The sequence below is a fragment of the Sceloporus occidentalis genome, unplaced genomic scaffold (assembly GCF_023333645.1).
Source record: "Sceloporus occidentalis isolate IW3139 unplaced genomic scaffold, rSceOcc1.0.p SCAF_1, whole genome shotgun sequence".
Taxonomy (NCBI): domain Eukaryota; kingdom Metazoa; phylum Chordata; class Lepidosauria; order Squamata; family Phrynosomatidae; genus Sceloporus; species Sceloporus occidentalis.
The window spans coordinates 39,826,426-39,853,985 of record NW_028316981.1 but is presented as its reverse complement, the minus strand read 5'-3'; the positions used below and the strand labels follow the sequence as shown (position 1 = coordinate 39,853,985).

Sequence of the window (27,560 nt, the reverse complement as noted above, 5' to 3'; positions counted from 1 at the left end):
CATGCAAATGGGCAAAATTAATAATAACCTCCATGAAAATTTTGACCCTCCCAAATTTGGTGAACTCTGTCTACAGTATATGTTTTGTACCTTGGATGGCTCCTTTCAAGTTCACACTGAAAGCCAGAATGGATTTACTGCCTTACTGAGATGGGGACTACTAGATGCCATCGATTTCCACCATTGGTGCCTGTTTTTTTGTCTTCTCGAAAAGCTTTCTTTGTCCTCATCCCTACAAAATTACTACACCTTACATGTGATGTGGAATTGTTTCTTCCAGACACACCAGGAAAGTTTAGCGAGCCATGTTGGTGAATCAAGGACCCGTCTTTACTGAAAGAAAGAAATGGATTTCTGTCTCCAACTCTGACACACCAAAATTTGAATCAAATGGGAATCCTGAGCCATGACGTTGTATACTCTAATATAGTTTGTCAAGGTTGCCAAGTTACTACTGTAAAGCACATTTGCTGGGAAAATTTAATCAAAGTGACAAATTTGAAAGAAGTTTTGACTATATGCTAGGTGTCAGTTGGTTATGTACAACCTCCTTTAAGGCAAACAACCATTCCCCAGTCTTTGCTAAGTAATCCATTCACCAGTCCTTTGGCATCATAGGCAATGAGATATGTCATGTAACATTTACAGTATCATCTTGTTCTTCTGGATGACATTACCTAGGACCAAGACACACAATTTAAAAAGGATACAAGCATTTTCCTGGGTTAGCCCATGCAAAGCCATATTAGTTCCCCCTTCTATACACGTGCTATAAATAGCAATTTAAAAAGCATACTCTAAGGAAACATATGCTGATGAAGTTGTTCCAGCTTTGTGAATGTCTGTGGAATAACATGTTGTATTCACTGCATTACTACTCCATTACACCAAGGCAAGCTATTCTATTTATTTCTATTACCCCAGCAGAGAATTTTGTGTCCCTAGTGCCCCAGTATTTCCTTTAACTGTTTACCTACAACAAATACTAATAAGCATATAGCTTATCTTCTTTTGGCAATGGCTCATGCAAAATCAACAGTTCTCATTCCAACCAAACAACTCCTGTCATGTCTTGGAGTAGGAAGAATTGCAGATTTTTTTTCTTTAAAGATAGCAACAGCTTTACTTTAATTTAAGTTTTTCTGATTTGGTAGACCTTGAAATATGTGATCAGGACCTTTTGGTAGAGTGAGCCCAATTAAATGTGATCGTTAAAATATTTTTGTGAAGTAAAGTTTGTGAATATTTATAGGGTTGAATTAACTTTCCCTGCTTTTTGTAGGGTGAAGAGACTAAACCGCTGACTCTTGTTCTTCATCGGGATTCTGGGTCTCTTGGATTTAATATAATTGGTGGCCGGCCATGTATGGTATGTTAATCACTGAAGTGTATTTCTCTTCCTTATTAGTACTCTACCTGGGACTGACAGTTGGATTTAGTCCAGAAGGGAGAATTGTATGGCCCTCCAGATGTTTTGAACTGCAGCGCTGAGCATTCCTCACTTTTGGCTGTGCTGGCTAAAGCTGGTGCGAGCTACAGCCCAACAGAGTATGGATTTCTGAAGAATTAGCACCTCTGGTTTAGTCCACTAATATCTTATATTTCTGATAGTATAGCTTCTTTAAGGCTTAAATTATTAAACCAAATGCCTCAAAAGTTGAAGCTTGTAACTCATTGCACTTAGTGATGCTTTACATTTTCAAGGTCTGGAAAATTATTTCACATTCCTAAGCAGTACCATGCAATAGTTATTCATATATTTATTAAGATAAAATATTCCCCACCCTTCTATTGTAATGGCAATATTCAGGCATGCTTGTAAAAATACAGAAAGTTTAGAAGACATAATCAAATTTGTTAAATTCCAGGTCTGCAAAAGGATATAAAATGTAAATAATCAGAGGCAATGGAAATATATTTTGTGTTTAAAGGCATCTGCATGACTAGATACCAAGAATGTTTCTGTTCTCCCCTTAACAAGCCTCTAGATATGGCGAGGCTTTGTTTAAAACATGATTTTAACTGAAGTTTTGCTTGGGCCTCCTGAGTGTTATAAGAAACAAAATACTTCATACTGATTTATTCTTGTCATGCTATCCAAGCAAAATCAGATCCTCCTGCTGCCTGGGTAGTACATGAAAGAAGATAGGTTAGTTTTCTTTTATAAAGTTTTTTTCCCCAGTTTGATAAACTTGTTGATCAATGCATTTAAATAAAAAAAAATTCTTGTAACTAACAGCATTTTAATTAAACTTCTGGTTAATCTCTGGGCGGGTGTTAAAAAGTCCCTAAATATATTTGCTCAACAATTAAAAACAGCTCCTTAGCATATCGTATTCACTGGTAGTGTTGCAGATGGTAGTTGGTAGGGAAATCTTTGTAAGAAGTGCAGTCCTGTGTATTTTTACTCAGAAGTAAGTTTGGCTACTGTCAGTGGAGTATGATTGCATTCACAGGTTGTAGCTTGAGTCACAAGTACAGTAGGTATTGATTTTTATTACATGCTCGGCTTCTGAAGTGTTATTATGTTCTCTGTTGTATGGACAAATGAAAATATGGACTATCCAGTGCATTACTTTGGACATAGGAGATTATCACGCACACCTTATCCCATCTTTTCCCTGACAGGATACACATGTTTAACTGTCAAAGACAGGTCTTACTGCATTCTCTTGTGGCCGGGTGTATGTAGACCAGGCTTATCCCACAGCTTTTCAAGGATGGTATTTTCCATATGGGCTGTATACAGGCTGCATACGCCTGGCCACAGGAGAATGTGGTTAGACTCATCTTTGACAGTTAAATGTGCATGTATCCCGTTGGGGAAAAGACACGATAAGGCATGTACGATAATCTCCATAGTTAACAGTTAAGTAAAGCTCTGTTTCTAGCCCAGATTTTGAAAAACTGAAGTTGTTTCTCTCCTTTCTTAGCATATTTTCTTTTGTTTTACTCGTGATCTTAGAGATGTTGATGCCCACCTCAAACCTCCATGGAGCCTCCTCTGTAAATGACTTCTGAAGCTGTTTGTAGTAACTGCCACTTTTAGTTTTCATTCACTGGCCCAAATCCAATTTCTAATTCCAACTATAGCAAATCTATTGAATGGCAAATCAGCATTTATGTAAATCCAATTGATTTAGTGGGTGTGTTTTAGTTGGAATTAGCAGGTAGATTTATGCTATTCTCATTTCACTCCATTTAATTTCAGTACAACTGAATGCTAAAGCTAGAATTGTCCAAGCCATTGCATTCCCTATTAACGTGTACGAATGCGAGAGCTGGACAGTGAAGAAAGTGGATATAAAGAAAACTGGTGTTGGAGAAGAGTGTCAAGGATACTGTGGACAGCCACATCTCAAAAAGACAAACAAATGTGTCCTTGAACAATCAAGCCTGAACTCTCCCTGGAAGCTAAGATGACCAAATTGAGACTTTCATACTTTGCTCACATCATGAGAAGACATGACTCATTAGAAAAGACGACAATGCTAGGAAAGGAAGATGGTAGTAGAAAGGAACGAAGACTGCATGCCTGATGGCTAGACTCAGGACCTGAGCAGAGAGGTTGAGAATAAGGGGTCATAGAGTAGTCTCATTCATTGGGTCACCATGAACTGAGGTCAACTCGAAGGCAGTTAACAACAAACAACATTTTTCCATGACCACTCTCAGCCAGTTAGGGATCTTGTACTGGATATAGTGTATATTCTAGGGATAATGCTCTGAGGGCTTTCAGGAGGGGTTTGGAAAAGTAGACTATCCATTTGATAAATAAAAATATATAAAATGTTAGGAGGTTATGTAAACAAAAAGGGTTGTTTATAAGCTAAAAGTAGCAGGGCACATGAAGCAAGGGGAATGTTTACCTGTGCTAGAAATGAAGGCAATCTTTCCTGCTTACTTATCTGGAATACCTAAAGCATCTCCTAGAATGGCGTGAAGATAAACACCTTCCTGTCTGTGGCTGCATTTGGTGATTACCCATTGACAGTTGGGTGCATGGCATCACTATGGTGCTAGACAACAGTGTACTTAGGCATCCACATGACATTCAGTGTTTAAATTGTGAGCTATGCCACAAATCAGTCTTCTTGAGCAGTGTTTATACTCTTCTTGTTTTCTCTCCTTAAAGGACAATCAAGATGGCCCGTCCAGTGAAGGAATTTTTGTCTCTAAAATAGCTGACAGTGGGCCTGCTGCCAAAGAAGGAGGACTGCAGATTCATGACAGGATTATTGAAGTAAGAACACTTGCTCTGATCTCTTCTTAACAGGCAAATTTCCCTTTCTGTTCCTTTGCATTAAGTATAAAGCAAGTCTCCAGTTTGGGAGCGTTGTGACAGGGGTAGCAGAGGCTACAAGACAGGGCAGCTAAAGTATGCTTGACTTGCTCTAGTGCTGACCTTCCTGGCTTTAGGTATAGTTGTTATCTAAATATAGAAATGAGATTATGGAAGGTATGTACTGGTCCTGGCATTTTGAGGAGCTAGCATCTACTTGGTATGCTGCAGTTATTTCTTTCTGAAGCTGTTGGAGACGTGCAAGTTATTTAGTTAAAACCATATGTGAAGGCAAGTATCTGTTGTGAGAACTGAAACTTTATTTAGCTTGGTTTCTAAGGCATTTTTTCAAGAGGACCAAAATGTTTTGAACAGATGATAAAGGACAGAAGCCTCCATTAAGTGAGCCTTACAGCACATCAAGATGAACTTGCTTGAGAAACTCCTTGAAGTTACTGTGCACACTTTTTTGGTCTGGACATCTTCCCATTTTCCTAGTCCTTTGACTGCATTAAAAAGTAGTTCCTGTGGTTGAGTTCCTTTTCTCTAAATGATTTGTCAAGCTCTTCTTTAAAAAAATGTTAAAGAGAAAGTTTGATGTACAGAACGAAAAGCAGTTAATTGTAAATCACATTCCATTGTTGGCTATCTTCAAATTAGAATTTGTTCATTTTCTTTGTTAGAAAAGTGAGAGGGACTGTTAGTTTTTTAAAGAGATAAATGCTGTTTTTGTTGCCAAAGATAGCATGGAACAGCCAGTTTCGCCAAGACATGGAATTCCTTTTCTCTTATGTTTTGCAAATGAGCAATAAACAGCTGTTAAGGATTTTCTATTGGCAAGGGACAATACATATTGCTATTTTCTGCATGGGTAAAATAAAATTGCATTCACAATTTTTCAAAAATGTAGGAAATAGTAAAGAGAACCATTTGTATTAGAAAGCCTGTATGAAGATGGAAAAGGTGGAGGAGGGGGTGAGAAAAAAGACTTTTTTAAATAATCATGTCATTTATAGACTGACATTCTGTATTGCAGTTATGGATTTGTAACTTATACATCCATAACTGTTCTGTATTCAAAGATATAGCCATGTTAGTCTGTAGAATCAGTATGTAGAGCAGTGGTTCTCAACTTTCCTAATTCCGCGATCCTTTAAGACAGTTCCTCATGTTGTGGTGACCCCCAACCATAAAATTATTTTCATTGCTACATGCAAATATGTGTTTTCCAATGGTCTTAGGTGACCCCCATGAAAGGGTTGTTCGACCCCCAAAGGGGTTCCGACCCACAGGTTGGGAACCACTGATGTAGAGAGATCTTGTAGCACCTTTGAGACTAACTGAAAGAATGAAATTGGCAGCATGAGCTTCATAGACTTTATCTGAAGAAGTAGATTGAAGTTTACGAAAGCTCATGCTGCCAATTTCTTTCAGTTAGTCTCAAAGATGCATCTGAGGAAGTAGACTGAAGTCTATAAAAGCTCATGCTGACGATTTCTTTCTTTCAGTTAGTCTCAAAGGTGCTACAAGATCTCTCTATGTTCTGTATTCAGTAACACTACATAACCACAATCATAGCATTATTGCCATGATCATAAATGCCCCTCCCCACAACCATCATAACAGCCACAATGAGTGAAGGAGGTCTTTTCATTTGGCAGTTTGGGTGCAAAGAGGAAGATTTTCCCAGTCTCCTCCTATCGGTGAAGCTGCAACAGTCAGAAGCAGGACACAGTCAAAATTATTTGCCTCAGCTGTGCTTATTGGTGGGACAGAGGTGGAAGTTTCATTGTGCTTCTACCCCAATTGCCATCTGAACAGACTTTCTGATGCAGTTACTAGCTGTTAAAGTGGGCTGGGAGATGGGCCAGGTAACATTACTTAGGGGCTTGACAAACAGGCAGGAAGACACCGCCCCTTTCTGTCCCAGATCGCCGCAGCAACTGCACGCTGCAGTAATGATCTGCTCCCTCTTGGGAGCACAAAGAAGCTGCTATAAGCAGCTTCCTGAAAGGGGCGCCATAATGACACTTGTATGCCATGATGACACCCAGCCAGCGCCATTTGGGCACATCCCGTATGAATGGGCGCGTGCCAAGATGGCGCACGGGCAGCAAAAGTAGGACTGAGCATGTGTAACCACTTAGCATTATCGAGCCCTACTTTCGGGTCCAGGCCAGCACAAAGTGCCGGTCTGTTTAGGGCCTTAGTTACCTACTTGCAACTAAGTGGGTGATGTAGGTTGTCAGTAATAATAAATAGTAAAGCAGATTGTCTATTAATTACCACAACCACAACCACTAATTAAAGTTAATTTAGTTCCTTTGTGATTTGACTTTATTTGAACTGTAGAAAGTTTCAGCATCTTTCCCTTCTTCCCCAAGTACCTCACTTTATAAACATGTAAGAAAAGAATCTGTATGTGATCATCCTGTTATATAATTGTGCCATGTCTACAAGTGATTGTCAGTGCAGAAGAGTATCTGAAGCAACAGTTATGAAGTATTTCTGCTTTCTCTGAATTAGACATCTTGATCTACTGAACAGCATAACTTTGAACAGTTCACTGATAGTTACTTTTTATATTTACGTAGGGACTGCAAATAGTTGCAGACATTTTACTCCAAAATGATAAAGGCATTGCTGTATAGAGTGTATACATGACAATAGTGCACTTCTGATCTGTGAATTTTTATTTAATTTATTTTTTATTTATTAAAATATTTCTCTCCCACCCCATATTCTGAGATCTCAAGATGGCATACAAGTAAAATACCTTAAATCTGTTTAAAACAATTTAAGATTAAAAGCAATAAAAATACTAGAGGCACATTAAATTATATAACAGATTTCAAAAGTTAAAATAGTTTAAAACCATTACCATGTGCATTATGAAATAAACCAGCTAAGCCCAAACATTTTACAGTGTGCCCACGTTATACGCAGGTGCGCCATACACAGCTTCCAGCATACGCTGGAAGCCTGCACAGTAAGAAGCCTTGGCATGCCCAGAAGAAGTAATTACTTCTAATGGGGCTCCAGCATATACATTTTTTCTTTATGCGGGGGTGGGGGTGGGGTGGGGTCCAGAACGGATCCCCCATGTAAAGAAAGGGTGCACTGTACCAAAAAAACCCCAAAATAAAACAAAAACAACAACAACCTTGAAGCCATTGTTGTTTCCAGTTGGGCTTCTGAAAGGAGGGTATTCTACAACAGTGGTACTACTGCTGCGCTTTCTGGACCTTCCCTCTCCCACATCTTTACACAGTGTAGTACTGCTACTGATGGGACACAGAAGAGTGCCCCACTGGCAGAACTCAGTCTTTAGATAGGCATGTATATAGTGAGAAACACACCTTCAGGTCTCAAGCTGGTAGAGGGCCCTGAACGCCATCAAAAGCATTTTGAATTTGAGACTGGAAGCTAGCCAATACAGTTCTTTTAAGACAACTGTTATGTGATGTCTATAGGGTTTTTTTCCCTTTGAAAATGTCCCATTGTGCTTAGTAGGGAATGCTCTGAAGTAATTGCCTATAAGACTGCAATCTACAATTCATATCTGATGTGTACGTGTGTGTGTGTGTGTGTGTGTGTCTCCTTTAGATTTTAAGAAACAGAGGGTCACAAAGGCAGATTACGATTGTGGTGTGAGCTGATTTAGTCCTTTCCTTCTCATTACCAACAAAATTTGTGTCTCTTAATGCTGCTTTTTGCATGGGGTAAATGAGTTCCTGGGCAAGTAGCAGCTTTCAGGGGGAGTTTGCATCAGGTGAAAAGAGTTATTTCCCCCACTCCCATCATGTTGTGCTGGATCCTGGCCCCTGCAGTGGCCTCTTAAAAGCAAACCACATGCATGCAATGGCAAGTATGCATTTTATGTAAATTTATACTCACTATGAGCAGGTCTTACAGGATGTTTTAAGAAACCTGACCAGACTGACCAGAATTGATAATATAGTTAAAACCACAGTCAACAGCAATGTGTGTGTGTGTACTATAGGAACAATGACCTTCATTATATCATCTGGATTTACTGGTGACCGGTCTGGCTGCCATATTTTGGACTAGTTGTAGCTTCCGAACTTGGCACAAAGGTAGCCTCATGCAGAGTGCATTGCAGAACTCAAGATGAGAGGTTACCAGGGCATATACTACTGTTTCTAGGTCCCCTTGGTCCAGGTAAGGTCACAGTATCAACCAAAGTTCTCTTGTTTATGAAAATGTGACCCCTAAGCATGTTAATTAGAAGTAAGACCCATTGAGGTCAGTGGAGCCCCATTTTTTCTACTGTGAGAAATAGTTCCAACTGTAGAAGACCTATTGAATCAGTTGTCAGAGGTCAGGTGAATCCTGTTGATTAATCAGATCTCCTTTAGTTGGGACTAACAATAGTTTTTAGGCTATAGTTTTACGTTGGCTAGGAGTGATATATTAATATCAGGCCTTTTGAAGGAACGTGTCTTACTGTACTATATGAATCTTCCTCTTAATAGCTGTTGCCTTCTAAGGTGTTCTGAGGACTATCACCAAGGCAGGTGCTACTGGTGTAGACATGAGTAAGAGTCTCTTTTGCTGTAGTCCAATTTGCTGAAAGAAAGGTTACATCTGGTCCCACCTTTATTTTCTTTTGGGTAGATAGATGGTTGAGATATTTTTGTTTAACTAGGCATTTTATATGTTTGGACTTTATCTAGCTATCTTTGTATGTTGCCTGTTTTATTTTACTTCAAATGTTCTTTTTTATTGTATTGATACTTTTTTATTTTATGGGGACTCCTTTTAATTTTTGTTGTTGTGTGCCTTCAAGTCATTTCCTGGTTATTGTGCCCCCAAAGTGATACTATTATGGGGTTTCTTGCCACGATTTGTTCAGAGGGTGTTTGCTTTTGGCTTTCTCTGAGGCTGAGAGAATGTAACTTGCCCAAGCTCACCTAGTGAGTTTCATGGGTGACTGGAGATTCAGACCCTAGTGTCCAGAGTCATAGTCCAACATACAAAACACTATACCACACTGGCTCTCATTATTTTTATATTGCACACCGCTTGGCAGGTTTTTATCCTCCCCTCGCCCTTATTTTATTTGACCCTTACTACATAAAGCACTGTGCAAACTTTACTGTGCTCTATAAATATAATATAATATAATATAATATAATATAATATAATATAATATAATATAATATTTAATAAATATAAACATAAATAAAAGCCTGAAACAAGTAGAACCAAGGGGCAAGCAACTTTTCCTTATTTGGAGAGTATATTGCCTGAGAAAATCACACTGTTTGTGAAATTGGTAGTACAAGATCACTTTTCAAAGGAACATACATGCCATTATTCAATTTTATATCTTGTTTACTTGCAGAATAGATGTCCTCTTCCCATTAGCTAGTTATTCTTCCTAAATCAAGAAAAATATCTTTCCAGTCTGAGAGCATAGTAGACCCTTTGTTCACAGATTATGAAGATATCATTGAATAACTTCCCTGAAGCACAGCTAAGGTGTATTTTGCTAAAAGTTCCTAAGATTTACTGTACAGTTCAGCTGCCTTACACTATGACTATAACTGGCACCCAAAGTGGATTGGAAATGAACTGGCAGTGGTCTTAGATCTGTGTGTATGTGCAGTAAAACATACAAGTCCTAGGGGAAAACAAATGACATATTTTCCTACAATTATCATTGATTTCCTGTGTGTGTCCAGCCTTAGCAAATCTTCTAGCTTCAAAGGCTCATGATGCCTGTGTAAGTTATCTTCAGTTCATTGTGATAGCCTAGGACTAGGTTGAGGGAGCTTGTGATAGTTGAACGTTTGAACTGTGTTTTATCTCTTTAATGTCCAAACACATTAATGGTATCTGGACTCCCTCACACAATCCAATCTAATGTCTGAAGGAGAAGATACATTTCAAAGGTGACCTCGTTCAGCTGGAAAGAATGTGGAGCTGACAAATAGTGATGTCACTGGAGATATTAATCAGCTAGAAAGGGTATCTCCTGCCGAGTAATTGAAACATATTATTTTATATTTATTGATCTGAACCTCTGTTTTAACACCCTGACTAAGCAGCAGGGTATAGAGCAATCTGTCCCGCAGAATCACAGTATGGATTGCTATCTTTTAAATAGCATGATGCAGTGCAATTTACTCTGTGCTACTGCTGAGCAATGCCCTTTAATTTGGGTTCCATTGGATGAATGGAGATTCTGCATTAGCAGTTCTTGGTTTGTGATGATCGTCATCTGGAATAATGACTGTGGATTTTACTGTAGCTTGTCAGAGAGTAAGGACATTTAAAAACATCTTTTCCATTTTTATCACCCAAGGCATTAGGATAATCAGCCTAAAGTGAAAAGCAACAATAATAAAACTTTCCAGATCCCCCCCCGCCACCACAAAAATGGAGAGAGGATTATATATGCAAAGCTGTTTAAGTGATATGCTGATCAAATATGACCAGGTTGTGTTATTTGTTATTTGTTGTTGTGTGCCTTCAAGTCATTTCTGACTTATGTGGAACCCAAGGCAAAGCTATCAAAAGGTTTTCTTGGCAAGATTTGTTCAGAGAGGGTTTCCCTTTGCCTTCCTCTGAGGCTGAGAGAATGTCAATCAGTGGGTTTCCATGGCCAAGTGAGGATCATAATTCTGATTTTTTCCCCCAAAAAGGGAACTCAAAGCATTTTAAAATTTAAAAGAACAATATAGTTAAAAGCATACAAAAGTGAGGATTAAAATAGAATAGGAAGTACCTGTATTACAGTAAAAAATATAAAAGCATTTAAAAACAGTACAACATTCTTAGCCCATTTTTTAAAGACTTACTGTTTTAAAAGCATATCTGAATAAATATGTCTTAGCCTACCAATGGAAGGACAGCAACGAGGGGACTATTCCCTGGGAAGGAAGTTGCAGAGTCTATGGGCAGTCCCTGAAAAGGACCTCTCTTGTCTCCCCACCAGCCATGTTTGCGATGGTGAGAAGGGCCTCTCCTGAGGATCCCAGAGCCTGGGCCGGCTCATAGAGGACCAAATAGCCTGAACCTGGACCCTATAGGGCTTTATAGCTCATAACTAGTATTTTGTTTGAATTGTGCTCCGTTAATGAACTGGCAGCCAGCGGAGCTGTTTCAACAAGGGCATTGTGTGGTCTCTGTAACCTGCCTCCTCAACAGTCTGGTGGCAGCTCTTTGGACCAGCTGAAGTTTCCACTCTTCATAGGCAGCCCCAAGCAAAGTGTGCTAGATTAGTCTGAACAGGATACAACTATGGCAATGTACCATCATGGTCATATCTGACGTCTTGAAAGTCTGCAATTGGCGCACAACTTTAAATGTGTAAAAGCACTCCTGATCACTGCAGAAACCTAGGCCTCCAAGTTCAAAGCTGAGTCCAGGAGTACACCCAAACTGCAAACCTGCATCTTCAGGGGAAGTGTAACCCCATCTAGCCCAGGCAAAATCCCTATTCCTTGACCTGACTGACCTTCTGACTGACCAGGAGCACTTCTGTCTTGGCTAGATAAAGGCACGGTACATACCGCCCCTTTTAGCTCCGGGTTGGGAGCAGGGCAGCCTCACCGGCAGCCCTGCGGCCTCAATCTGGAGTTTTTCTGAACCATGGAGCAGCGCAGAGACGTCATGCACATGCCGCGCCATTTGGATGCAGCGCAAGCATGCCATAATCATGGTGGCCCCCATTTTGCCGCTTCTCCATGGCGTAGAAAAGGGGTGTCCTTGGGGCTTCATGCCTCTGGACACCCTGGGAGCCACAGCCATGGGAGAAAGGGTCTGCTCGGCCCCTTTCTCCCTGGCGTTGTTCCCGCAGCCGTTTGGTAGCTGCGGGAATGAGGCGTGCACCCAGAAGGAGCTCCATTTTGGAACTCCTTTTCACACCGCAGCCAGGCCGCCATAAGCAACTTGGGTTGGTGCAGAGACGTCATGCACATTCCATGCCATTTGGATGCAGCGCAAGCGTGACATAATCATGGTGGCCCCCGTGTAGATCAGAGGTCGCCATGAATATGGCACATCATGTACTAGGGTTGTGGGGCATGTGGATGCTCTGTCCCCGGGCAACCCTAGTAAGTGGCAGGCCGACACAAAGCGCCAGTGTGTATCGCACCTAAGTTTCAGTCTGTTTGCCCTCATCTAGTCCATTACTGATTACAGAAACAGGTTTAGGACCACCACAGCCTCCTTGGATTGGGGTGGAAAGGAGTAGTAGAGTTGGGTGTCACCCACATATTGATGGCACTGCACTCCAAAATTATGGACAACCCCAGTTTAATGTATGTGGTGAATAGCATAGGAGACAAAACAGAACCTTGAGGGACCCCATAGGCCAGTGGTTCCTAACCTTTTTAATTCCGCGACCCTTTGATACAGTTCCTCATGCTGTGGCGACCCCCAACCATACAATTATTTTCATTGGTACATGCAAATATGTGTTTTCCGATGGTCTTAGGTGACTCCTGTGAAAGGGTCATTTGACCCCCAAAGGGGTCCCAACCCACAGGTTGGGAACCACTGCCATAGGCCAATGGCCAGGGGATTGAGCAGGAGTCCCTCAGCACCACCTCCTGGGTTTGCCCTCCAGGAAGGAATGGAGCCACTGTAAAACAGTACATGCAAGCCCCATCCCAGAGAAGTGGTTCAGAAGCATACCATGGTCAATGATACTGAAAGGCACTGAGAGGTCCAGGAGAACTAACAGGGATACACGTCCAGTTCCCTACATAGGTCATTCACCAAAGAGACCAAGGCTGTCTCTGTTCCATAGCCAGGACTGAAATCAGACTGAAATGGATTGAGATAATCCATTTTATCCTGAAACGTCAAGTTAGGAAGCCACCACACATTCCAGTACCTTACCCAAAAATGGTAGGTTGGGCATTGACCAATAATTATCCATTATAGTGGGATTCAGGGATGGCTTTTTCAACAAAGGCCTCACAGCTGCCTCCTTTAGGGAAGCTGGAATTCTGCCTTGTTGCAGGGGGAGACATTGACTACCCCTTTCACCCACTCATCCAGTCCCCCTCTTGCCTGTTTGACAAGCCAGGAAGGACAAGGATCTAAAGATCTTACATGTGATGACTCTCACCTCTCCAAGGATCCTGTCCACATCATCAGGCTGCACAAATAGAAAAGTATCCATTGACACAGGGCAAAAAGTGCAATTAAAAGGTTGCATTTCTTTTATTTATTTGTATGTAATAGATTTGCACAATTGCACTAAAAACAAAAAATAAAATAAAATAAAAACAGATTGAGAGGCATGCTAGGAAGGGCAGGGAGGTGGGGTTATGGAGGGTGGTGTGAGGAAAGCAAAGGCCAGACAGAAGCAACTCCATGGCAATGTAGAAGAGTTGTGTGACAATCATTGTGCCCAACTTAGTACTTTTTCATTTTAAACTAATGTGATTGTGGCACCTTATGAGCCTGGTGTGATAAAGTCCTTGGATTGATGTTCATGTTTTTATAAAGATGGGTATTATTTCATGGATGAAACATCCTGCATACCATCATTTACCTGTCTGTGTGCTTAACTATGTGGTGAAAAGCAAGGAAAACAGACTGATGAAACATCTAGAAAATTAAACTTGTGTTTACAAGTTGTTTTTGGCCTATGTTGACTGTCAGGCAAACGTATAATAGGATTTTCTTGGTAAGATTTTTTCAGAGTGGGTTTGCTTTTGCCTTTCTCTGAAGTTGAGAGACTGTGGCATGCCCAAGGGTCACCTTTGGGCTTCCAGGGCCCAGCATTGATTTGAGCCCTGATCTCCAGAGTCATAGTCCAGCATTCAAACCACTACATTAAAATGGCTCTAGTTTGTGCTTATATCCTTCACTCAAAATAAAAGAGAATTGAAAGTGCTTCCTTTTGTTTGGATTCCACTGTAAATAAAAATCAGGACTTCCGTTTCTCTTGTTTTCAGGCTAAGTGATTGTGTAAATTACAAGTTGGGTTTTTTCCTTGATAGTTTATTCATAATTGTGATTTTGTCATCACTGGATGTAGAGACTTTAGAATGATAATTAGCAGTACAGCAAGTTAAAACATCTGGAGAATCCCTTCTTGCATAAACAAAACCAAATCTGCTGATAGACAGACCACAAGAACAAGTCATATGGGATTAAGTTAAAATCACTTAAAATAAACATTCAAGCTTGAGTCCTATTGGTAGTCCCAAGTAGCGTAGACCCACTCAGTCAGTTGTTGCATGGTAAATTGTCACTTTTGTAAATCTTGCTGATTTAGTGGGTCTCCTCTAGTTCAAATTAGCAAAATCAGATTTAAATTCAGGCAGTTGAAAATATGATAATTTAATTTTTGGTCAATGTTACCCATGAACAGAAATACTCAAAGATGCAAATTTGCCGGTAATTAAAGATGTGACTGTAGAGCATATGAAAAACAGTATAAAAAGGTATAGTGCAGATTATTTCACTTGAACTATTACTAGTATTTGCAAAAGGGGCACTATGTTTGTATCTCCTAACACTGAATGTTGCAATTATCTGGCAGATGATAAAACAAAAAAGTTAATAGATGTATGAAGAGAAAAATTGGTAGGCCAGAATGAAAACAAGTACTTTTTTCTGCTATCTAGCTGTTATCTAGCTGTTGCTTTAGGCCAGTGCTTCTCAATTATTTTCTGTCAGGCCCCCCCCTAGGAAGAAGAAAACATTTTGCGCCCCCCGCACGACTGTAAATAGTATCATTTGTCTATAAAATTGTTATAAGTACACCTCTGCATAACAGAGCCTCGCGCCCCCCTTTACGGAGCCTCGCGCCCCCCCTGGGGGGCCCGCCCCACTATTTGAGAAAGGCTGCTTTAGGCTGACCTGAATGGAAAGCAGGAATGAATGGCGACCCTGCCCCCACCCCAAAACAATATTAATTTTTTGTGAACTTTTCATCTTTTGCATTATTATATATCATTTCCTCCGATGTGAAATGGAGGAAAGAGGATCAGCTTGAACATGGGCACCTTCACACATTAGCGACACCTCATCTAATGCTCATTTAAACTGAAAATTCACAATATATCTGCCCACTGTATGTTGTGGCCATCTCTCTTTCACAGGGTCTTAGAAATTTTCCTCTCATGAATGTGTTTCAGTAAGAAAATATGTAATTAGTTACCCACAGAATGGTCAAAAAGCCCTGGGTAAATTAGTCAGTTTTATAACCAGAATTTATAAACCCTTTTTATAACATTGTGGGAATGTTACTTCTGCCCAAACTGTAGAGCAGTATAAATTGGAAATAACATATTTGAACCACACTGGAAGAGGATTTAACCTGCAAGAAGCAAGTTGATCTTTGGGAAAAAAATTGACAAATGAAAAGAAAATAAACATTTAGTTTATTTTTAAGTACTGCACTGTAAAATGAAAACATTTCCAGTGAAGTAATTAACCATGCTAGTTTGTCACATCAAAACCAACAGGAAAGAGTCTAATAGTACTTTAAAACTAACACTTTTGTTTGGCATAAACCTTATTGAATTGGAACCCACTTCTTCAGATCTAGGACACATTGTGTCTCTCAGAAAACATTTATACACATGCTAGGGAGGGAGAAGGAATACAAAGGAAAAAGGTACAAACATTGAAGATTATTTTAACAGTGTTGCTTATCAAACAGTAGTTGGGAAGGAGCTATTTAGGCAAGTCTCCCAACCTGAACTTTTTTGTATTTTTGTTCCCTTTGCCATGCTATTACAATCCCTTGCCCATAATAGCTCATCTAGCACATGTGTAGACAATTTTGGCCCTCCAGGTATTTCTGGCTTACACCTCTCATCAGGCCTATGTTCAAAACACATAGCAAAAATAATCCAGTTTGAGACTGCTTTAACTGCCCTGGCTCAGTGTTAGAGAATCCTGGGCATTGTAGTTTATTGTGGCATCAGAGCACCAGAAGGCTAGATTTTTCAGGAAAACCTGAAGCACTCCACTGCTGATATGAGTTGCTCCCTCAGAGGTCACAATAAGGCACCCAGCCATGTGATTGATACAGGGCACCTCATTGTTACATCAGAGGGCATGACTTTCACCAGTGGCAGTGACACAGGGCAACACAGTGGGGATGCGTAAGTAGACAGCTGGCATCACTACAGAGTGCAGAGTTAATGGGGGGGGGGTGTATTCCAGGGCTAGAATAATCCAGGAGCAGCCCAGAGTATTCTGGTTGATGTAGATTAGCCCCTGTCTCTTGAAACTAAGGTTAAACAACATATTATTTTCATAATGATACACATGATAAACTGCTTATCTATGCTAGGATGCCTATGTTTACCCTTCAGATAATGTTTGTTAAATGATTGCAATATTTGTAGGCCCCAAAAAGGACAAGCAAAGTAATCAACTCCCATATGAGAACAGTTTACAAGATTTATGGCTGGTAGGTTTAAGGAAGGGAGATGAGTGAGAAATGGGAGAAGATGGTGGACAGAGATAATTTTTTCTTCCACTTGTATAATAACCATATAGTGCGCAAGCATTTTACACGGGCGCGGCATTTGTAGCTTTCAGCATACATGCCAGAAAAACCCCTCACACCCACCGGAAGTAGTAATGGTGTGTGCACGCAGCGGAGTGCTGCAAGCGCAAGCTCCATTACTTTTAATGGATTTCCCCTTACGCGGAGGGATCCAGAACGGATCCTCGCATAAGGGGAAGGCCCACTGTACTCAAGGTCATCTATTGAGACTGACTGTGCAAATACTGAAGACAGAAGGAACAACTTCACACAATATATAGTTAAGCTGTGGAATTTGCTACAACAAGAGGTAGTGATGGCCACCAATCTGGACAGCGTCAAGAGATTAACCAGGTTCATGGAGGATAAGGCTACTAATGACTAGTAATCATGATATTACACCCACAATTGCGGGCAATAGGTCTCAGTTGCAATTGTTGGGGATCACACACGAGAGTGTTGATTCACTCATGGCCTGTGTGAGGTCTTCCTATGGGCAACTTGTTGGCTTACTATGTGAACAGAGAGCTAGACTAGATAGGTCTTGATCCGATAAGGCTCTTGTTGACTTCTTATATTCTGCTAAATTGCATTTATAGACATCTGAGATAACTGAGTTTGTTAAAATGTAAGGATTTAATTTTCTCCCACATCTGGATTAGTTCCTTCAGCTTTATGTAATTCCCTGTTCAATTTTCCACATTTGAAGCCAAAAGCATCATCATTTCACTTCAGGATTTTAATTTGCAGGTCTGAATGCTCTTTTTGAGATTCCACAGAGCAAACACTAGAGAGGTCTTTCCATATCTATAGTATTATTTTGGAGTTCATGCATATCACAATAATTGGGCAATCAAGCACAATCAGCCTTAATTTACTACATGTGCAGTAAATTACCATGTCAATTGTATGAAAAGATAGGAATAGAATTAGCATAGATCAGCTAAAAAGCTGTTGAATATTTAGAGCATTGCTATTCAAAATGTATTGAAATAGAACCAGTGCTCTATCATTTTATTTAAAAATTTGGGATCAAGTACAGTCTCAGCATGTACAGTGACATCAATGTAATAAATTAGTATTACCAGCGTAAAGATGTTCTTCAGTTCGTTTCCGTCACATATATAGATTTTGGGTGTTGTTTTATTGTTTTGTTCTGAAATGTATTACATATTTAGTAGAGTCATAGAATTGCAGAACTGGAAGGGAACCCAAGGTTTTAACACCTGCCAGTTCAGGAAATGTTCAGTGTATCTGATAATGGCTGATAAAGTGGGAAGCAGTAGGAAGAGAGGAAAACCACATTACAGGCGGATAGACTCAGTCAAAGAAGCCACAGCCGTGAGTTTGCAAGATCTGAGCAGGGCTGTTGGTGTCTTGGAGATCTCTTATTTGTAGTTTCTATAAATTGAAACTGACTTGATGGCAGTTAACAAAAGTTTGCCTAATTGTGGGCACACATTTTGTCTGCACTTTTCCCAGCTAAAGGATCCATGTGCATTTAACCCACTATGTTCAAAGTGTCATTTAACAGCTGTTATATATTTTCAGTTTATTTGTCATGGCTTTCAATTAACCAAATTGAATTGCCATTATATTGTGTGTTCCCTATATGGCACAGGACTTAGTGGTGTCTAGATGGATTACAGAGTTATCTGTTACTGTTCTGTTTTTCAGTGTTAGCCTAGTTTTCTGACAGTTATTTTTTTAAGCCAGCCCTTTTTGCACCCTTTTGCTTCATCTCTCTTTCTGACTCTTTCTGTTGTCCTCTTCCAGTTGCATTTCTATCTTTTATTCCCTGTCAAGTAGGTTGCTGTGGAAAGGACTGACCACTGTTACTGGAGGTCTGAAAGAGTTTTTTAAGAAGACCATTTAAAGTTTGCTGAATCCTGAACAGGCTTCAACTTGCATTCCCTGCCTTATATTTCCTGCAAGGATGCAATGGATTTTAGAACCCACTTTCTAAAGTCTAAGAGGGTTCTCTGAGTATTCATCTGAGTAGGCCAAAAGAGTGATGGTATGTCCTTCCCGAGGGAACAGATGCACAGCTTAGGTTTACTCTCAGATCCATCTTTGTCACTAGAGTCCCAGGGGGAGGCCATGGCTTGGAGTGCCTGGATCCAGCTTTGAGGAGTCTACCAGCTGCAGGCTTTCCTGGGCAGAGATAACATAGCCACAGCTGTTCAGGCACTGGTAACATTCTAATTTTTGTTGTTAACTGTCTTCGAGTCGCTCTCAACTCATGGCAACCCTATGGATGAGACATCACCAAAACCCTCTGTCCTCTACTGCTTTGCTTAATTCCTGCAACCCCATATCCATGACCTCCTTAATAGAGTCCATCTATTTGGCATGTGGCCTTTCTGTCTTCCTTTCTGTCCTCCACCTTTCCCAGCATTATTTTCTTTTCCAATGAGTCCTTCCTTCTCATGATGTGTTTGAAGTACGACAGCCTCACTTTGGTCATCTTGGCTTCCAGGGAGGTTTCTGGCTCAATCTGATCTAGGACCCATTTGTTTGCCCTTTTGGCTGTCCATGGGATCCTCAGCACTCTTCTCCAGTATCACATCTTAAATGAATTGATTTTCTTCTTATCATCTTTCTTAACTGTCCAGCTCTCACATCCATACATGGTAATAGGGAATACAGTGGCTTGTATGGTTCTAACTTTTGTGCTCAATTGTATATCTTTGCATTTTAGAACCTTTTCTAGTTTTTTCATAGCCACCTTCCCATTCTTAAGCTTCTTCTAATTTCCTGACTGCTGTCCTCATTTCTATCAATGTTTGATCCCAGGTATGGGAATTCTTTTACTATTTCTATTTCTTCATTTTCTTCTAGGCTGAACCTGTGAAGGTCCTCTGTAGTCTTTATTTTTGTTTTCTTTATGTTCATCATTAAGCCTGTCTGCACTTTCTTATTTGATCTTCCTTAGTAGGTGTTCCATGTCTGTGAGGTTTTCTGCTAGTATTATGGTGTCATCTGCATATCTTAGATGGTTGATATTCCTTCCTCGTATTTTCACTCCTCCTCCTTCTGTATCCAAGCCTGTTTTTCTTATAATAAATGTGATAAAGCAGTGTGTCAGTGTGCTCTTGAAGACTTCAGAAGTTACAGCTGGTGCAAAATGTAGCAACTAGTGTAATGGCCATATCATTATGTGGGCGGGTTACAGACCGCCCATTTGGGACGGGCTGTACCCGTCCCTTTCCCCGGTGTATCGGGGCCTCAGTGGCCAGAACGGCAGCCGCTGAGGCCCCAATCCACCACTTTTCAGGCTGCGGGGAAGCAGCAAAACGCCGCTTCCCCGCAGCCTGAAAAGGGGTGTCCCTGGGGCTTCAAGTCCCAAGGACACCCCACGGCGGCGGGGAGGAGGAGAAAGGGGCCGCTTGGCCCCTTTCTCCTTTGGTCCGCTGGGCTTAGCCGTGTGAAGGCTGCGCCCAGCGGACCAAACCAGGAAGGAGCTCTGAAACGGAGCTCCTTCCTGCTCCGCGCTAAGGGCGCACTAGACACCCTGGCGTGGACCGAGGACATCACTTCCGCGCCGCTCTGTATAGAGGCGGTGTGGCCGTGACATCCTCATGGCAGCGGCCATGTGGAACGGCCGCCGCCATTTTGTGCGCGCTCCGTGCGTCCTAGGGTTGGGGCGTCCGGAAAGGATGCCCCTTTTTAACCCTAGCACGCGCGGAGCGCGTACTAAAGTGCCCGTTTGTAACGGGCTATAGAAACCATTTTACATCGGTCTCAAAATAGTCCTGCCCATCTATGATTTTCAAACAACCCTAACATATGGCCACAAGGGAAACAGTGAACCTCTTTTCAAGGATTAGTATGACACCAATGGCACCAGCATTAGGCAGAAACAGGGAGGATGTGTAGACCAGCTTGCCACATCCTTGATAACTGAGGTTGATGAGTGATCAATGGCACCAAATATTTCCTAGTAAAGTATGTATGTCATTTAAAAGTTTCACAAGAAGCTCCCCATAGGTCCAGTTTTAACATTAGATACATTTCTCAGACAACAGATTTTTGATGTCCTAGCAGGGCAGGAAATTATTATTTATTTCCTTTATCGTTATTGTATTTTTTACTGCCAATAATTGGAAAAGTTGCTTGTGGTACTTTTTAAAGAACCCTGGTTTGCTTATTTGTGGGGTGAGGTCTACCTCAGAACTCCTCTAGATTGCTCAAAAGCCTTGGGATTTGGCAGGAGTTATAACTGTACTTAATAGGATTGTTTTCTGGCTATCCATACAATGCTCTCCCTGTCCCAGCATTTTTCTTGTGAATTTCCAGTAATAGCAGCAGCTGTTTAAACCCACATCAGGGTGCATGTTTTTTCCCTGCACTGTGAGTTTTTGAAACAGTCCACGGTAAATTTCACACATCTATAACCATTGTATCAGAATCTTTCACTGTACTTTTGATTGGTCCCACTGAAGATATTTTGGATGGGCATGGGACCTTTGTGATGAAAGTGTTCTGCTGATCTTTCTTTCCCCATTACATTTCTTGTAGCCAGATAGAACATTGGTGCTACTGGTGGTGGTGGTCCAGTTCCTGCTCCTTCTCCTGCCCTTTCTTTTAGAGTTATAGCACTAAATATAGTATGTAGAGAGATTTTGTAGCACTTCTGAGACTAACTGAAAGAAAGAAGTTGGCAGCATGAGCTTTTGTAGACTTAAGCTTTTGCTGCCAACTTCTTTCTTTCAGTTCGTCTCAAAGGTGCTACAAAATCTCTCTACATAATGATTCTACAGAGTAACATGGCTATATCTTTGAGTGCTAAATATAATAATTTAAAATTATTAATCAGACAACAAAACCAAAAATAACGTGTGTGAGAGGGCATGTGGATGGGGGGGGGGGTAGTGTGTGGGGCAGTTGTTGAGTTCATAGAGGTGACAGGAGCCAGATGGAGTGAAATGACACCCACACCTTGGCTTAAACACACCTCATATGGGAGAAAAAAGCAGTTGAAGAGAAATGTGCAGATTGGGACTACCTCTAAGCTATAGTACAGCAGCAAACCAGTGCCTAAGTCTCAATATATTTAGGACATGATTTGATGTGGGAGTAGAAACGACAGTTACAACTGAAAGCTCTGACATTTACCAGAACTAGTGGGCCAATCTAGAGAAGCCTTGAGGCACCAAAATGTTTGTGAAGGTCCTGGCTTCCCACATTTTTCTATTATTTAAAGATAATGCTTCTACATTCTGTAGTTGCAGCCTCTTTTTTTTAATGGGAGGTTGGATTATTTCTTTGGTGTATGTGGCATCATTAGGGCAAGAGGCATGGAAGTACTCTACTTGTGGTGGGTGAGAGGATAGAAAGGAGGGAAAGCAAGGAACCTCCAGTCTTCTGTCCGAGTGTTAAAGTAGGAGGCATCTAGGTTTTTCTTTTTGTCACCTTAATCCAGGGGTAGGCAACCTTTTTGAGCCGGAGGCCGGGTTGCTGTCCCTCAGACAACTGGGGGGCCGAACTCAAAATGGCGCCTGGAGCGGTGTGGAAGCTGTGGCGGGGCGGCAGTCGGCGGCAGAACCGGGCTGGGGCCGGTCCCAAGGCCTCGCCGGGCCGGATCCGGCCCGTGGGCTGTAGGTTGCCGACCCCTGCCTTAATCAATTTAAAATGTATGGCAATTTGATAGTATTTTGTCATGGCGTTATCCCACAGAATCTTGGGATTAATAGTTCATTGAAGTACTTATAATTATCTGCTAGAAAGTTTATGTACTGTAGTTCAGAGTGAATGGCCTCATGCTTACTAGCAAAGAATTTACAAGCATCTCAGCAAACTACAAATCCAAAGACTCCAGAAGATGGAGGCATGACAGTTAAATTACTAAAATAGTGTAGTACAAGGACATTTAGAATGACTTGGCTTTTTTATTATTGTGTTAGATAAAATTTTGAAATGACAATAAATAAGATTTTCTCTTTCATGGAAACTGCTGTGATGGGGAAAAAGTGCACAATATCTATGCACCCAATATCTATGCATTACACAATAACTATATGCTTGAGTTCATCTGTCCAACACCTGTTTTAAGATATCTTTCAATATGTAAATCAGTGCTTTGAAAACTTTGAAGCACTTCAGAAGTAATCACAATTCATTGATGTACAAGCAAAATTAAGAATTGCTGTTATACCAGCTTCATGTAATTATTCACAACAGCCTTGTTTTGTATGATACTGCAAAGCAGAACTCTTTGATAACATTAGAATAGTACAATGTGGCTTAGTAGAGCATCTTTCATAACTAAAGCTTGTAAAGTTGTTAGACTCCCATAACTATAAATGATATCAAGTTGACAGTACTAGCAGTTCAGGGTTTTGGTGGGCAATTGACATTAGTTTATGGGCGTTGCAAATGCTGTACAGTAGCATTTACAGTGTAAATGTTGTACAATGGTTCTCAAACATTGGCCCTCCAGATCTTGGGACTTCAGTTCCCAGAATCCCTGACCTTTCTCCAAGACGGCTGGGGTTTCTGGGTGTAAAAATCCAAAACCCATCAAAGTCTGAGAACCACTGCTGAATGATTGCTTTGAGATAATATATGTGTGTCCAGACTAAGTTTATTGTTGTCTTTACTTTCATTTCTGCTTATATATGTGTTGTTCAAGTTGAATGGGATGGAAGAGCCAAAGAGGAAAAGTATCTACAGTAAATGGGCTGTAGCATAGTCTTTTGGCACCCTTCCTCTAACTGATACTTAGTTTCCAGAGAAGCACAGTCTTTTGCTTTGATGAGTATAAGCCTTTGTCAAATTAGCCTTTAAGAGAACATGCCAAACATGTGCCAGATTAGAGAGTCTGAGAAGAACTCCAGAACTTAAGAGTTGGCAGCATATGGTTTATTGGCTGCATGCAGCATTTGAATGCATGACAGCAAAATCACTCTGGTTTTATTTTACCTATCTCACTTTCTGGCACTTTTTTTTGGTAATGAGGAAGTTTTGGAAACCCTCTATTCTACAGTGTCACAGGGTTTGGTGGTGTAGAAGGCAATTACACCAATCATGATAGCTAGAAAAGGTGGGGCCCCTTCAACTTTGTGCTAGTGCCATGGAATTGACAATCAAATTGGACACCCTCAAAAGTCAATGATCTTACATTAGAATCTTTGGACTGGAGCGTGGCTTTGGCGCAGCTTCTGACCTCTTAGGACGCATGCAGCATTTAAACAGCATACCTCCAAAGTGACCCGAAGCAGCTTTATTCTATCCTGTCTGTTCAGACCCTTTGTGGGAATGCTCCTATGACCTAGTGTACTGAAGCTGGTTATTTTTCATGCTTTCTGCAGATGTTTTATTTGTTATCATTTTCTTATTTTGTATTTCTTTTATCCTCATGTAAATTTCTTTGAAAGAGAATCAGCATGGTGTAGTGATTTGAGTTTTGCATTGGGGCTCTGGGAGACCAGAGTTCAAATCCCTGCTCAACCATGGAAACCCACATTCTTTGGGCGTTAAAGGAAGGCAAGAACAACCCCCATCAGAACAAATCTTGCCAAGAAAATCCTAGGATAGTTTCACCTTAGTGTCCCTGTAATTTGGAAATGAGTTGAAGAATTACAACAGCAATAAAGCACATTTGAAGGGCCTTTGATGATTAGGATGAAGGCCGGGTAAAAAAGGAAGCAATAATGAATAGTCCTGCACCCCTTAACTACTGAAACTTTAAGGCAGTGATTGAAAATGTCAGATAAGGCATTGTGAAATAAATAAGTCTGTTATTTTAGCGAGCATCTATTTATTGTTCGCAGTATTTGGATAGCACAATAGAAAGCTGAATTGAGTATCCTGAAATTGCAGAAAGTGTGGCCACTTCACCCAGTTAGGGTCATGAAAACTATAGAAAATATGAACATTTACCAGAAAGATGTATGTATGAAAATGAGAAAAAACATTTTCTTCCTTAATGTTAGTAATGTGTGCTAACCTTTCCCTCATGGTATTTTTTTTAGTTAAGTTTAGTTGAGTTCCTTACCTTGTGTTCCTACTATATAACTTTCTTAGGGCCCAAACAGACAGGCCAAAATAAAGCTGCTTTGGGTCACTTTGGAGGTATGCTGTTTAAATGATACATGCATCCTAAGAGGCCGGAAGCCGCGCCAAATCCATGCTCTGGTCCTTATGATTGGACTCCAGCTTTGCTGCAGCTGTTGGCCTCTTAAGATGCATGTGTCATTTAAACAGCATACCTCCAAAGTGACCTGAAGCAGCTTTATTTTGGCCTGTCTGTTTGTGCCCTTAGTCTCTTTTTCAGTGTCTCTGATTGAGGACCTTGGAAGCAGAGATTGTCTTGTAACAATAGAAAGTCCCTCATACTTCTGTAGATGCAGGTCAAACCTAGTTAAATGTATGGACATTTGTTGTCCAGATGGATTTCAGAAATTAGATATGAGCTGACAAGGTGGACATCTGCATGAATAACTGACTCTGCAGATGGTGCCCCCAAGAACAATTTGGAATTTTGGATCACGGTCTGAGATTCCATGAGGAGGGACTTCTGGCAAGGGATGGGCTGGATCTCACGCCAGTTGGCAAAAACGTTTTTGCCAATAGTCTCAAAAATTTGATCAGGAGGGCTTTAAACTGAGTTATGTGGGGGAGGGAGACAGTATTCTGGAAGGCAAAAGGGCTGGAGAAAATAGTCAAACTGTCATAGAGGGAACAAGACAAACAGTGCAAGGACCCAAACGTGGGAGGCAAAAGAACTTGCACAGGCAGCAAGTAAAGGGAACACATGGTCTTAAATGTCTCTACACTAATGCACAGAGCGTGAGAAATCATCAAGATGAACTTGAATTCCTAGCATAACAAAGCAAATATGATATAATAGACTGCACTGAAACCTGGTGGGATGAGTCTCATGATTGGAAGGTAGAAATAGAGGGGTATAACCTTTTCAAGAGAAACAGGCCAAACAGGAAAGGAGGAGGAATAGCCTTATATGGCAGGGACATTTACAACAGTGAAGAGATCCAGGACATCAATACTGGCAGCCAGGTGGAGAGCATCTGGATAAAAATTAAAGGGGAGGGAAACAACAGGGATGTTATTGTGGGAGTCTACTACAGACCCCCAAGTCAGATGGAGGAATTGGATGATGCCTTTCTAGAACAGATGACCACATACTCAGAAAGGAGAGATGTAGTAGTGATTGGTGACTTCAACTATCCTGATATTTGCTGGAAGTCAAACTCAGCCAAATCCTCAAGGTCTAGCAAATTCCTCACCTGCCTCGAAGACAATTTCATTGTCCAAAAGGTGGAAGAGGCAACAAGGGGATCAGCTATTTTGGATCTAATCCTAATCAACAGGGATCACTTGGTTAATGGAGTGCAAGTGGTGGGATCCTTAGGTGGAAGTGATCATGTTCTCCTGGAGGTTATTATACAAAGGAAAGGACAAGCCAGGCAAAGTCAGACACGCATTCTAGACTTTAGGAAAGCTGATTTGAGTAAACTTAGAGAAATACTGAGGGTGATCCCATGGTCAGGAATACTAAAAGAGAAGGGAGTTCAAGACGGATGGGAGTTTCTGAAGGGGGGAGATACTGAAGGCACAATTTCAAACAGTTCCAATGAGGGGGAAAAAGGGAGATGTCTCAAGAAACCAGGATGGATGACTAAGGAACTTTCAACTGAGCTAAGTTTAAAACGGAACATGTATAAGAAATGGAAAAACAGGGAAATCACCAAAGAAGAATTTAAACAAATAACAAGCACATATAGGGATAAAGTCGGAAAAGTTAAAGCGCAGAATGAACTCAACCTTGCTAGAGAGGTTAAGAACAATAAAAAGGTCTTTTTTGGATATGTCTGCAGCAAAAGGAAGAAGAAGGAAATTGTAGGGCCACTGCATGGAAAAGATGGGAAAATGCTAACAGGGGATAGAGAAAAGGCAGAATTATTCAGCACCTTCTTTGCCTCAGTCTTCTCAGAAAAGGAAAAGGGTGCTCAACCTGAGGAAAATGGAGCAGAGGACAGAATAGGGGAAATTCAGCACAGAATAAATAAAGAGATAGTACAGGAATATCTTGTTAATCTAAATGAATTTAAGTTTCCAGGACCAGAGGAACTACATCCAAAGGTATTAAAAGAACTGACAAATGTAATATCAGAGCCATTGGCAATAATCTTTGAGAACTCCTGGAAAACAGGAGAAATCCCAGCAGACTGGAGGAGGGCAAATGTTGTCCCCATCTTCAAAAAGGGGAAAAAAGAGGATCCCAACAATTATCGTCCAGTTAGTCTGACATCTATACCAGGAAAGAGTCTAGAACAGATCATTAAACAGAGAGTCTGTGAACATTTAGAAAGCAATGCCATAATCACAAAAAGTCAACAAGGGTTTCAGAGAAAGAAGTCATGCCAGACAAATCTAATCTCTTTTTCTGATAAAATTACTACCTTGTTAGATGAAGGGAATGCTGTGGATATAGTATAGCTTGATTTCAGTAAGGCCTTTGACAAGGTTCCCCATGACATTCTTGCAAACAAGCTAGTGAAATGTGGGCTAGACAACATAACTGTTACATGGATTTTAATTGGTTGACCGGCTGAACCAAAAGGGTACTCAATAATGGCTCCTTTTCATCCTGGAGAGAAGTGACCAGTGGGGTCCCACAGGGTTCTGTCCTGGCCCCAGTGCTGTTCAACATCTTTATCAATCACTTGGATGAAAGAATTGGGGGTATACATATCAAATTGCAGATGACACCAAATTAGGAGGAGTGGCTAATACCCCAGAGGACAGGATCAAACTTCA

At 40.9% G+C, this 27,560-nt stretch overlaps 1 protein-coding gene across 2 annotated transcripts in view; it reads left to right on the top strand.

Annotated features, from left to right (window-relative positions):
* Positions 1 to 27,560, top strand: part of PDZRN3 (PDZ domain containing ring finger 3) — a 260,678-nt gene that overhangs the window by 17,733 nt on the left and 215,385 nt on the right. The window contains exons 2-3 of one of the 2 annotated variants that reach the window (XM_089519664.1): positions 1,283 to 1,369; positions 4,136 to 4,243. In XM_089519664.1, the coding sequence (XP_089375790.1) occupies positions 1,283 to 1,369; positions 4,136 to 4,243 (195 nt within the window). The remainder of the gene's footprint in view (positions 1 to 1,282; positions 1,370 to 4,135; positions 4,244 to 27,560) is intronic. The other variant, XM_089519673.1, reaches the window with a different exon arrangement.